At 53.8% G+C, this 10,995-nt stretch overlaps 1 protein-coding gene across 4 annotated transcripts in view; it reads left to right on the top strand.

Annotated features, from left to right (window-relative positions):
• Prosap (SH3 and multiple ankyrin repeat domains prosap) overlaps nt 1–10,995 on the top strand; it is a 152,733-nt gene that overhangs the window by 136,759 nt on the left and 4,979 nt on the right. For all 4 annotated transcript variants that reach the window (XM_017900879.1, XM_017900880.1, XM_017900881.1 and 1 more), the window contains 11 exons: nt 3,080–3,260; nt 3,670–3,989; nt 4,210–4,474; nt 6,390–7,083; nt 7,572–7,801; nt 8,617–8,793; nt 8,977–9,187; nt 9,417–9,618; nt 9,709–10,018; nt 10,122–10,315; nt 10,440–10,601. In XM_017900879.1, the coding sequence (XP_017756368.1) occupies nt 3,080–3,260; nt 3,670–3,989; nt 4,210–4,474; nt 6,390–7,083; nt 7,572–7,801; nt 8,617–8,793; nt 8,977–9,187; nt 9,417–9,618; nt 9,709–10,018; nt 10,122–10,315; nt 10,440–10,601 (2,946 nt within the window). The remainder of the gene's footprint in view (nt 1–3,079; nt 3,261–3,669; nt 3,990–4,209; nt 4,475–6,389; nt 7,084–7,571; nt 7,802–8,616; nt 8,794–8,976; nt 9,188–9,416; nt 9,619–9,708; nt 10,019–10,121; nt 10,316–10,439; nt 10,602–10,995) is intronic.

Raw genomic sequence — 10,995 nt, 5'->3', positions numbered from 1 at the left:
GATAAAGTCACGGGTCGACGTATCGCGTAAAGGGGACGCCTGGGTGAATCGAGTTTGAAGCGGCGCAGGATCGCGAGAGGTGGCCGGTCGATTCCGGGGAAGGCCGGCCACTAATAGGTTAATTTGAATTTTCATCCCTGACCTCGGGACTATTCTCGTCGAGGAATAATCGCCGCGAGAGCGGCTGAATGCGAGGCTTAAATGGGCTCGCTCGGGGGGCGCATTGACGCGAACGAAAAGGTTACTTGAGCTACGAGATTGCCCGGGTCCATTGACGTCCGGTGCCCGTCAAAGGAAACGAGAAGGAAAGAATCGCGAAAGAGGTTTGCTCGGTTACGAAGACCCGCGACTCTTCAATATCAAGGGGTTTGCTCGACAACCCGGCAACTTTCTCTCCCTTTCTCTTATCAGCCATCTTCTCTTTTCTCCCATACACGCGCACGCGCCCGATTCGCCGCGTCCCCTGGGTCAAGGAGGGTACGTCCGCGTGGCTATTTTTTCCGACAGCCTACTTCCTCGGCCTGCCAGGCGAGGAACGGGTCCGCGCGACGGCACAGCGGCATCGACCACGAAGACGACCACGAAGACGGTCTACGGGGAAAGGTTACCGCGTGACCGTGAGGGAAAGAAGGATCGGCGCCACACGCGTTACAAATTCGTTCCAAGTACGCGTGTCTCGCTTTTTCAACCAAACGATTATCATACACCATCGATCATCCTCTCGATGAAAAGCGCCACTCGACGGGTACGCGATTACCCGTGTTTTTTCGAGGCCTTTGGAACGCGAGCCCGAAGAAGAACAATACCCGAAGGTCTAGTCGCTGCGGAGAGGAGCAGCGGCCGCGAGTCTGCGGAGTGTGCCTGGACACGAGTAAAAGCGTTATTGGAATACGAGCGCGAGCCCTGTTCGGGGACGAAGAGGTCGTAAAATTTTCACGGTCGACCAAGATTTCGTAGCTCTACGAAACGACCGGCGAGTCTCAGCTCACAGCATCCGGGAGTCGATGCTCCGGGACGACGGTGACTGTTGAAACGGGGGTTCGCGAAAAACAAATAATCCCGCGGTCGGTTAACGAGATCTGGATCTTGCCCGCGGTTTTCTTGCGTAACCGGATCTAGTTCTCATCTCGGTGTTCGCGTTCCTCTTCTTCTTCTTCTTCTTCTTCTTCTTCTTAGCAGCCTGTCCCCGTTGACGCGATCGGCTGCAGTGCCGATAGCACGGTCGCTCTCGCCGCGAGGATTCACTTTCTAGGGTAGGTTGACTCGCGTAATTTCTTCGGCTGCCTATTGAGCCTTTCCTCCGACGATTCGCTCTCGTCATCGCTTTCCAACGTGGTCCCCTGTCGGAAATCGGGGAACGCGCGATCAACGCGATCCATTCGACGTTAATTAAACGGTAAGAGCATTTTGCGCCGGGCAAAAGAGATTCCGCCTGGCCTCGGGATTTTTTCGCCTGCCGACCTTGAGCCAGTCGGACAGCGGGCATTTTCAGCTCGTCCATTTCGCGAAATATTTCAACGTCGAGGCGGATGATGTAGATAAAGTGCGAACGTCCGAAGACGGTGCGCGCACGCGGCGTGTTTTACTTTTTACGCTGCCGCGGCTAACTCGCGCGCAATAACGCGGCCGCCTTATAGGACGTGGATAGAAATAAATACGCGGGGTTAGACAGAGCCATAGATCACCGGTATTCGGTACCATCGGTATTCGCCACGGCGTACACCTTCCTTTTTCCTCTCCTCTTTTTGCCCTCTTCTTCGACGCTCGTCGATCGACGAACCAACGAACGGTGTTTGTTGGTGTACGCTGCACCTCGTCACGCGAGATTCACTTTCAGGATGGACTCGCGGCGCGGAGCCAGCTTCGACTACCCGCGAGCATCGCCCGGCGGAAAGAGTCCGGCCGTGACTGTTAATTTGCATACCGCGCGTCGTTTCCTCGAGGACGATTGGATCTCTCGAAATCCCATCCACCCCCCCTCGCTCGGTTAATAACCCCGCAAAGTTGGCGCGTCGTGCTTTTTTCCGTAGAGTCCTCTCCGTTTTGATATTAAAGAGAAGCAATCAACCGAGTCCTTCCTCTCGAGTTTCGAACACGTTCTTCCGCCAAGCACACGCTATTACGCGGCAAGAAAGCGCGTCGCGTATAATTAAACACGCGGCGGAGGGCCAGCAATAAAACTGTTGCCTTCGTAATAACGCGATTAAGCGTGGAGGAGTAAGCAGACCGAGGCGCGCGCGCGCGCGCGCGATTCATCGCGCCGTTGGAAAAGAGGAAAAGTCGCGAACGTGTGGAGGCCGTGGCGGATACGCGTAACCCTCGTTGAAGGAGCGTCACCGTTAAGTGCACCTGCGGAGAGTGCCTCTGCATCCGAGTGCATCCGTCTACGATACGATTCTCCGCGATGCGATGGCTATGGCTCTCCGCTCGCGGCGTCCGCAGTCAAAGTTCAACGACAGACCTCTTTCTCGCCTGATAACGCGCGGATAATCGCGGAGGAAATCCGCGAAGGAAAAGGAAAAGAGAGGGAAAAGAGAGAAAGAAAATGGACGGATGACTAATCCGGAGGATTATCGAGGATGAAAGACGGCTGGAGGTTGGTAACGATAACGACTCAGGGGTAGGCGAGAAGACGCGGATGGCACATGCGCTATTTTTGCGCGACAACGGCTTATCTCTAATTTACATTGCGACTCCGGTTGCCTGGATAATCATAATTGCTGCTAACGGTAGTCATTAGCGCGGTCGTAGCCGCGATATTGCCTATCCGTCAGTAATCTAACGCTGTGAAGCACGACGCCTCCGATAATTACAAAGAAGCTGTAACCACCAGGAAGCGGCAGGGTGAATCCCCCATTAAGCCGAGATAATTTTATACATACTGCCCTCGGTATTTTCCGGCTAAGTCTGTCGTCGGGGAAAAGCGGCGTATCGCGGCGCGACGATCGACCGGAGCGGAGCTTGAAAAAGCGACCGATACCTTCAGACGTGTCGCGACCGAACGCGCGTGCACCCGACACAACGATCCACGCGCTATTTCGCCAACCCGTTACTAATGTCGCGATCTCTCACTCCGCAGCTCAAGTACAAGAGACGGGTGTACAAGATGCTGCATCTGGACGAGAAACAACTGAAGGCGATGCACACGAGAACGAACCTGCGAAGGTTACTGGAGTACGTGGCAAACAGCCAGGTCGAGAAGATCGCCAAGATGTGCAGCAAGGGACTGGATCCTAATTTCCACTGCCAGGAAACCGGAGGTAAAACCGATTACGAGTTTCTTTCGCTCCGATCCGCCGCGCTAATCCCGACGAACCTTCTCTCTGCCGTCCGTTTGCCCGAAAAAGGGGAGGAAAAACTCGATTTCATTTAGATAAAAGCTTCGCGCGGCTTGCAGATACGCGGAAGCGGCAGAGAAGCTCTGGCCGAAAGCCACCCGCGCGGATAACTGTATTCCGTGACCAACCGCGTGTTCCTCCGTTCGACTAATCGCAGACTCGCGACCACGCGTTCGCGCTCTGTCGCCCCGGGACAAGATGCCGACCTTGGGGCCGCTCGAGGTCGGTGGTTATCGGATTTCCTGCTGCCTATCAGAATCCTGTCGCGTCGTAGATTCGTACCTGCCGAGCCATTTCACGAGAAGGAAACCCGGTGCGCGTTCTGTTGCAGAGACTCCGTTGACCTTGGCCACGACCCTGAAGAAGCCCTCGAAGGTGATAATAGCCCTGGTGAACGGCGGAGCGCTGTTGGATTATCGAACGAAGGAGGGCCTGACGGCGATGCATCGCGCCGTCGAACGGAACAGTTTGGAAGCGGTGAAGACGCTGCTGGAACTCGGCGCTAGCCCGAATTACAAGGACACCAAGGGCCTCACGCCTCTCTATTACAGCGTCATCTACAAGACCGATCCGATGCTCTGCGAGACGCTGCTTCACGACCACGCGACGATAGGCGCGCAAGACCTGCAGGGCTGGCAGGAAGTGCATCAGGTCTAGCGATAGTTCTCTTCTTTTTCTTCCGTTTCGCGCTTTCACGAGAACACCTCTCGTTCGTTTAGACTTCGGCGCGCATCACGCGTGCTACCCGTGTAGTCGATGCACGGGGTGGGGTTTGAAGGACAGGAAAGCACGTAGGAAAGCATGTAGGAAAGCACGGTTTAATTATAATCGTGTCCCCTTCGATAATCGATACTTGGTGTGGTGTTCGCAGGCCTGCCGCAACAACCTGGTCCAACACCTGGATCACTTGCTTTTTTACGGTGCCGACATGAACGCGCGTAACGCATCTGGTAATACACCGTTGCACGTTTGCGCAGTGAACAACACGGACTCCTCTTGCATACGTCAGTTGCTGTTCAGAGGCGCGCAGAAGGACAGTCTGAATTACGCGAACCAGACGCCCTACCAGGTCGCCGTGATCGCCGGGAACATGGAGCTGGCCGAGGTCATTAAGAATTATCAGCCGGAAGAAGTTGGTGAGTGCGATCGAGCGACACCCACGGATACACACGGATCTGGAGGACACTCTGTGTAAAAGAGAGATTTGACGAAGGAGGAATCGGCTCGCGCGCGTCTCCTTTTCTATCGATACGACGTCGAGATCGCTAGTTAGTAAATGAAACATCGGTCACGAGAGTAGTCTCTCGATCACTCGCCGTTTAACCGGCCACACCGATTCTTCGACACGGCGGACCATGTGTCCGTTCGGTCGACAACGGCCATCAATGACTCGCGCGATTCCACGAATTAGACCGGTGTGTTTTCTAATCCCTTCGGACCGTTCGGCGACATCGTTTCGCACTCGAGATTACCCGGTAATTCGACTCGTAGAACGCGTTCGCCACCCAACAAATAGCGGACAAGAGTGCTTACGCGAAACGACGCTTATCAGATAAAACCCGGACTTCGATCGACTGTTCGGAAATTTTTCGATATATAGCACGTCACGAATTTTTAGCCTGGCATGTGCATGTACGTAGACTGCTTCTTTTTTTTTTTTTTCTTCCCTGTCCAAGACAACACGCTTCAGCGCTTGCCCGTAACGTAGTGGAGAGTAGCTAGTGAACCATGGACTAGTCTAATGGTGTAAATATATATAAATATACCAACATATATATTTACGTATATATATATAATTGTGCGTGTATCTGTGTCTGTGCTGTATGAAAAAAAAAAAGAAAAAAAAAAGAAAAAAAGTACACGAAATTGTAAAAGTCTGATGGGATCTTTGGTGGTGATGGTCTTGTAAGACGTCGAGTATCTTTGTAACGATATAACGAGAAGTAACGACTAAAGTTTGATTGCTTTTGAGTAACTACTAACGATGCCGTATCTTTTGGTCGTCGTCGAGCGTCCTTGCTGTTGCCGGATTTATCGGCGAGCTTTTGAAAATCGGTGAAAGAGGAGAAGCCGGTGGAGGAGGAGGCGGTGTACATTGCGCCACAGGCGAGACGGATATCGAGTATTCGATGGAGAAATCCGGCAGCAGCGAGGTCGTGAGAACAAGTTGATTAGTAATGTTTGGTAGTTTCGACGTACTTTGTGAGTTTACGTGCACCGTCGTGGGCCGTCGTCGTGGATCATTGGCATTTCCGCGGAGTAATAACGATAAAAATCGAAGCCTGGACAGATGCTTCGGACATGTCCGGCGGCCCGTTGACGGTGACGCCGTGATCACCGGTGCACATGTGCTGTGTCTGTCTCTAAACCGAAAGTACGATGCGGTTATATCAGTGACACCCTATAACCCCGGGCACAATTGTATCGTACAAAACAGATACAAGCAATCGCGATGAATGCGTGACTCTTTGCGTGTGCTTTTTCACCGCTTTCTTGTATACAGAGACTAACGATAACGTCGTACGAACGTCGTTGTTCCTGCAACGCGTGACACAATGCCGATCACCTGCCGATTAATAACATCTGTACGCGCGCGTGTGTGCGTGCGTGCGTGCGTGCGTGCGTCGGCAGGCGGTAAATCCGCTGGAGAATTTTGCGGAACGTGCCGCTCGCGGCAGCAAAGACGAATTCGAATCCCGTTTCTTTCGAAATAGCATCGATCGACGATGCGCGCGGAACGCATCCCGTCAGAGAAGCACGTTTATTCCACGGCGAACGTTTCATTCGGGTTCGAGATATCGAAGTGACGCGCGAGTCGTATCGCGCACGCGCACGCACGCCGGACTCGCGAGCGAGAACGCAAACACACGATATCGGGATTAAAGTGACAGGGAGAGAGAGAGAGAGAGAGAGAGAGAGAAAGAGAGAGAGATAAAGTGAAAAAAAGGGACGATCGCTCCAAAGGAAGACGAATACCTTCGGAGAGCGGCGTCTACTTGTAAGGCTAAGTAATCCTTTCTTTACTTAACCTTGCAACCCTCGATTTTCCAGTACCGTTTAAAGGGCCGCCACGCTACAACCCGAAACGACGATCGGTGGCCTTCGGCGGCACGTCGACGATGACCACGAGCTGCTCGGCCAGTAACTTGGGCACCCTGACCAGGATACCGTCCGCGGAACAACAGCACGGCTCTGGCGGAACGACCGGTTCCGGTGGAGGTAGCCTCACCAGAACGATCTCGGTGGAGCAGTACACGTCGAGCGTCAACGCGGTCACGAGAGTACCGTCCGCCGAGCAATACGCGACCGGCAACCTCACCCGAGTACCGTCCACGGAACAACAGTATCCATCCACTGGCACCCTGAACAGAGTACCGTCCGCAGAACAATATGCCAGCCCTATCGCGACCGCGACCGGTACCACCACCGTAACCAGGATGTCTTCCGGAGAGCAATACTCCGCGACCGCCGGTACGCTCACCAGAGTACCGTCCACCGAGCAATATCCGACCGGTACGCTCACCAGAGTACCGTCCACCGAGCAGTACGCGAACAGTATGGCGAGGACGGCGGAGTCCCATCACGTCGCCCTCGCCAGAGTACCGTCCATCGAAGCAACCAGAAACGAGCTACAGAGAATACCGTCCGAGCAGCACGTCGTTGCCGCCAGATCCGGCGAGCAGAACGGTCATCGGATTACCTCGGACTACCAGAGCCCCAATTCGCTGAGGGATCCTAACGCGAGGTAAGCATAAACTGTCTTTGCGAAGTCTCTTGCGAACTCTCGGCTCCGCTCGGGAAATCGGGATTTCCCTCTGATCCTCGATCCCTCTCGTCGGCTTTCCCCTATCCTCCGATACTCACTCCTGCACCTTCTCTGTCTCTCCGAGACTAATCCGGGCCCGATCAAGGTCGGTCCCTCTCGGGGGATCTCTCTCGGTGAAACGCGTGGGTCGGTCTCTCGCGCCTCTGATCTTTTCGTTTCGATATCGATATCGACGCGTGCTCCGATAGGCTCTGGTCCTCCGATATTAATCGGCCGACTGTTATTCGATCGCGATCTCGCACCGCGTCCCGAGGGCGGGGGAACGCGCCCTTTCTTCCGCGTGTTCGGGGATTAACCGATCGCGCGTTCAAGCAAAGACAATTTACGCTAATCTCGTGAGATTTAGTCGAGCATCAGGTCGGACGTAGTCACGTTCGACGCCTATACGAGTTCCGCTCCATTTCAAGATTACCAGCCACCGCGGAGAACTATCAGAACGTAAGAATGGAGGGGCTGACGAGGCTGCAAGAACACCGGCTCGAGCTTCAACACCGTCTCGACATGCACAGAACGATGGAGATGCCGCCGTCGCCGTCACCGAGCAGCAGGAGTCTAGCTCCTTTCAGCTCGGCTAGCTCGAGCCTCTCCGAAGGCAGCAATCAACCGTCCGGCGAAGATTCCGCCAGCATCGTCACAGGTATACACACACAGGTTTATTTTCTTCGACTTTTGCCCCCATCTCTTTCCGTCGCGGCAAAAGGGACACGGAGAGAAACCGGGGGTGGGATAGGGGAGAGTGAGCGAGGGAGAGAGAGAATGAGAAAGAGAGAAAAAGGGAGAGAGACTGAGAGAGAGAGAGAGAGAGAGAGAGAGAGAAGAAACGCAGCCGCGACCGCACGACTACCACACACGAGAGTGCGTTTCTGCGGAGAGCGCGCGCACACGCACACCCTCCATCGTCGAAGAGATTTCGAGAGATCTAGCCTCTCCGTATATGCGTTTCGGACGCGACACGTGATCAGCCGATGCGACACGGAGAGAAAGGTAGAGAGAGAGAGAGAGAGAGAGAGAGAGAAAAAGGGAAAGCGAGAAACAGGTGTATTTGTATATTTGGCGTGACTCGAACGTCGAACCATCACCATCAGAAATGGTACGCGACGCTGGACCTGGCTAACTTTGCCGCGTCCATTCCACGCGGGCCGATGACGTTTCCCGAGACGATGACGAAACAACGCGTACGAGATATAGCTGCGTGTCTCTTAGTGGATGTAACATCGGCAGACCTAGACATTCCGTTACCGCCACCACCAACCAGACTCTCTCTACGTACACGTACCAGTTAGGCAATTTCAAAAGAGCGGATACCGTTTTAGCGTTAAGCTAGCGCCTTCTCTATACTCCGTTAAGAATCTTAGTAGCGTTGCATGACGTTTCGTCGCTCTAACGAACCGATCGAGCCGATCGAACGGTGAAAGCTCAACCGACCACCCTTGTTCCGTGAATTTTTTTTAGACAAGAGTCTGGGCGATACTGCCTCCGACGTGATTAGCGACAGTTCCGGGGTCGGAACCTCGCAGTCGGACACTACCAATTCCCTCTCGATACCCGGCACCACGGTCGTCTGCGTCGAGAGCTACAACAGCGGGATTCTAGGCCATCTGAATATCAATCAAGGAGATATCTTGGAAGGTACTTGATAATGTTGTCTTCGCGTCTTCCCCGCCACGTCCTACTTATTCGGTTAGACCTCGAGTTTATCGATAACGAGAAGAGTGACGGGCGAGCGTTGATTTCTGCTTCATATAGGTAACCCATCAGATATTAAATACGTTCTGATGGCAAAGCTATCGTTTCTTTCCTTCTCTCCGACAGTGACCGGGGCGACCGATTGCGGTCTTCTCGAGGGGGTGCTCCGTGGCCAGGGCACGGGCCTGTTTCCGGCCCACTGCGTGCAAGAGGTCAGGCTCCGTCACACCAACATCCCGCTGGGTCCTCAGCCGGCCAGGGACGCTCGGAACAGAGTGCTGGGCCGCAGAGAATCGCAGCATAAGTATTTCGCTACCGCTCCTAGATTGAAGAAACCGTGAGTCGCTTATACCTTTCTCGTACCTACCTACGCTATTCGTAAACCGACGTGTCCGACGTGTAACGCCCGTAACGGTTAGACTTAGACATTTTTACGAGATAGAGAGAGGAGCGAATATCCGTTAGAGCGAATATCATTTCCTCGGACGTGTCGTAGCCTTGAGTGCTAACGGAAACGATGCAGTTTAATACGCGAGATAACCGTTATTCGATTCGATATTCTTCAGAGTTACGTCCGAGCCTCGTACCGTGGTGCTGCATCGCTCGAGAAAGGGTTTCGGCTTCGTGTTGCGAGGAGCCAAGGCAACCTCGCCTCTCATGGAACTAACGCCCTCGGCCAGGTACCCCGCCTTGCAGTACCTGGACGATGTCGATCAAGGAGGAGTAGCCGACCTGGCTGGTCTCCGGAAAGGAGACTACCTTATCCAAGTAAGTCCCTTCTTACTTTACTCCCGTGTACTCCTCCGTTTACCGATTCTATCGACACTATCCACTCTCCGATGCCTTTCTTTCACGCAGATCAACGGCGAGGATGTGACAACGGCGTCGCACGAGCACGTAGTCGACCTGATCCGAAAATCCGGGGAGCTGGTCCGAATGACGGTGGTCTCCCCGGTGATCAGCCTTCCGAATTCGCAATCGGCAGCCCTTCTGCCAACTAGTCAACCCATTCAGAGACAGTACGCGACGCTTCCGCGTAAAGGTAACACGAACGTGGTGATCGGTGGTACGCTTGGCAGATCACCAGCTCCCATGCCACCCCGAAGAGACCCGAAGACGACACTGAGCGTCGGTCGGGCGCGAGCAAGATCGATGGTCGCGGGGTTAGGTAAGCGGGGTTCTGTTCGCCGTATTTGTACGATCCCAGCGATCGACGGTCGGATCGGAGAAAAACTCCGAGACATAAATTTGGTACGTTTGATGACACGTAGAAGGCGGTGGCGAGAGAGACGATCGCGACGAGATAACATCGACGGGAGCCAAATCGAGTAGCGCGGAATCGATCCATCTTCCTCAACAGCCATCCACCGGACCCAATACCGGACAAAACACGCCGGTGCAGCCGAGAACGGCCAGTATTCGATCGAGACCTACCTCCAGTAGGATCACTGCCGCGGAACTGGAGGTACATACGAGAATCACGAAGCATATACCGTTGCTCGATCACGAACGATGCGCTTCTTATTCTCTCCTCGAATGGCATTGCACGAACGAACTGAGGCTTCAGCTTTGTCCTTCCTTTCTTCCAGGAACTATTTCAGCGGCAGCAAGGTAGTACCAGTGGTCAGTACAGCTCGTCCATGATGAGCTCTCACTTTCAAACTGGTCAAGCTACCAAGTCGCATCCTTCCTCGCCTGCAAAGACCGGCAGGGTATACGCGAGCGTAGCGGAAATGAAACGCAAAGGCAAAGTAAGGACACTTCCCCCTCGACAGTTAATCGTATATTCTCATTTGATCTGCCTCTGTAGTGGATCGTTCGTTTACACTCTGTGACACTGTCACGCGACCTTTCGTTCGGTGGTACGAACACACATGGTAGATTTTGTGGTGTTATAGCTGTAGAATTTAAGCAAACCGCTAGAAATTGCCTTTTCTATGGATTTTATCTCGCAACCGACGCGTCCAGCGATATTATCCTAGTGCTCAGTGGGGCTGGTAACTTTGCGGCTAACGGTCAGACCTCTCGAACGTTTGGCCCTGCGTGAAATCCCTAGAAGCGGCAACTCTCTTTGAACTCCGATCGATCTAATTTCTTCCCCCCACCCCCACCCCCCTCCCCCCTAACACTTTAACTCGAATTGTT

Source organism: Eufriesea mexicana, unplaced genomic scaffold, assembly GCF_001483705.2.
Source record: "Eufriesea mexicana isolate 0111107269 unplaced genomic scaffold, ASM148370v2 scaffold1358, whole genome shotgun sequence".
In the NCBI taxonomy this organism is placed as follows: domain Eukaryota; kingdom Metazoa; phylum Arthropoda; class Insecta; order Hymenoptera; family Apidae; genus Eufriesea; species Eufriesea mexicana.
Note: the sequence above shows the minus strand (reverse complement) of the source record. Positions and strands in the feature narration are given on the sequence as shown.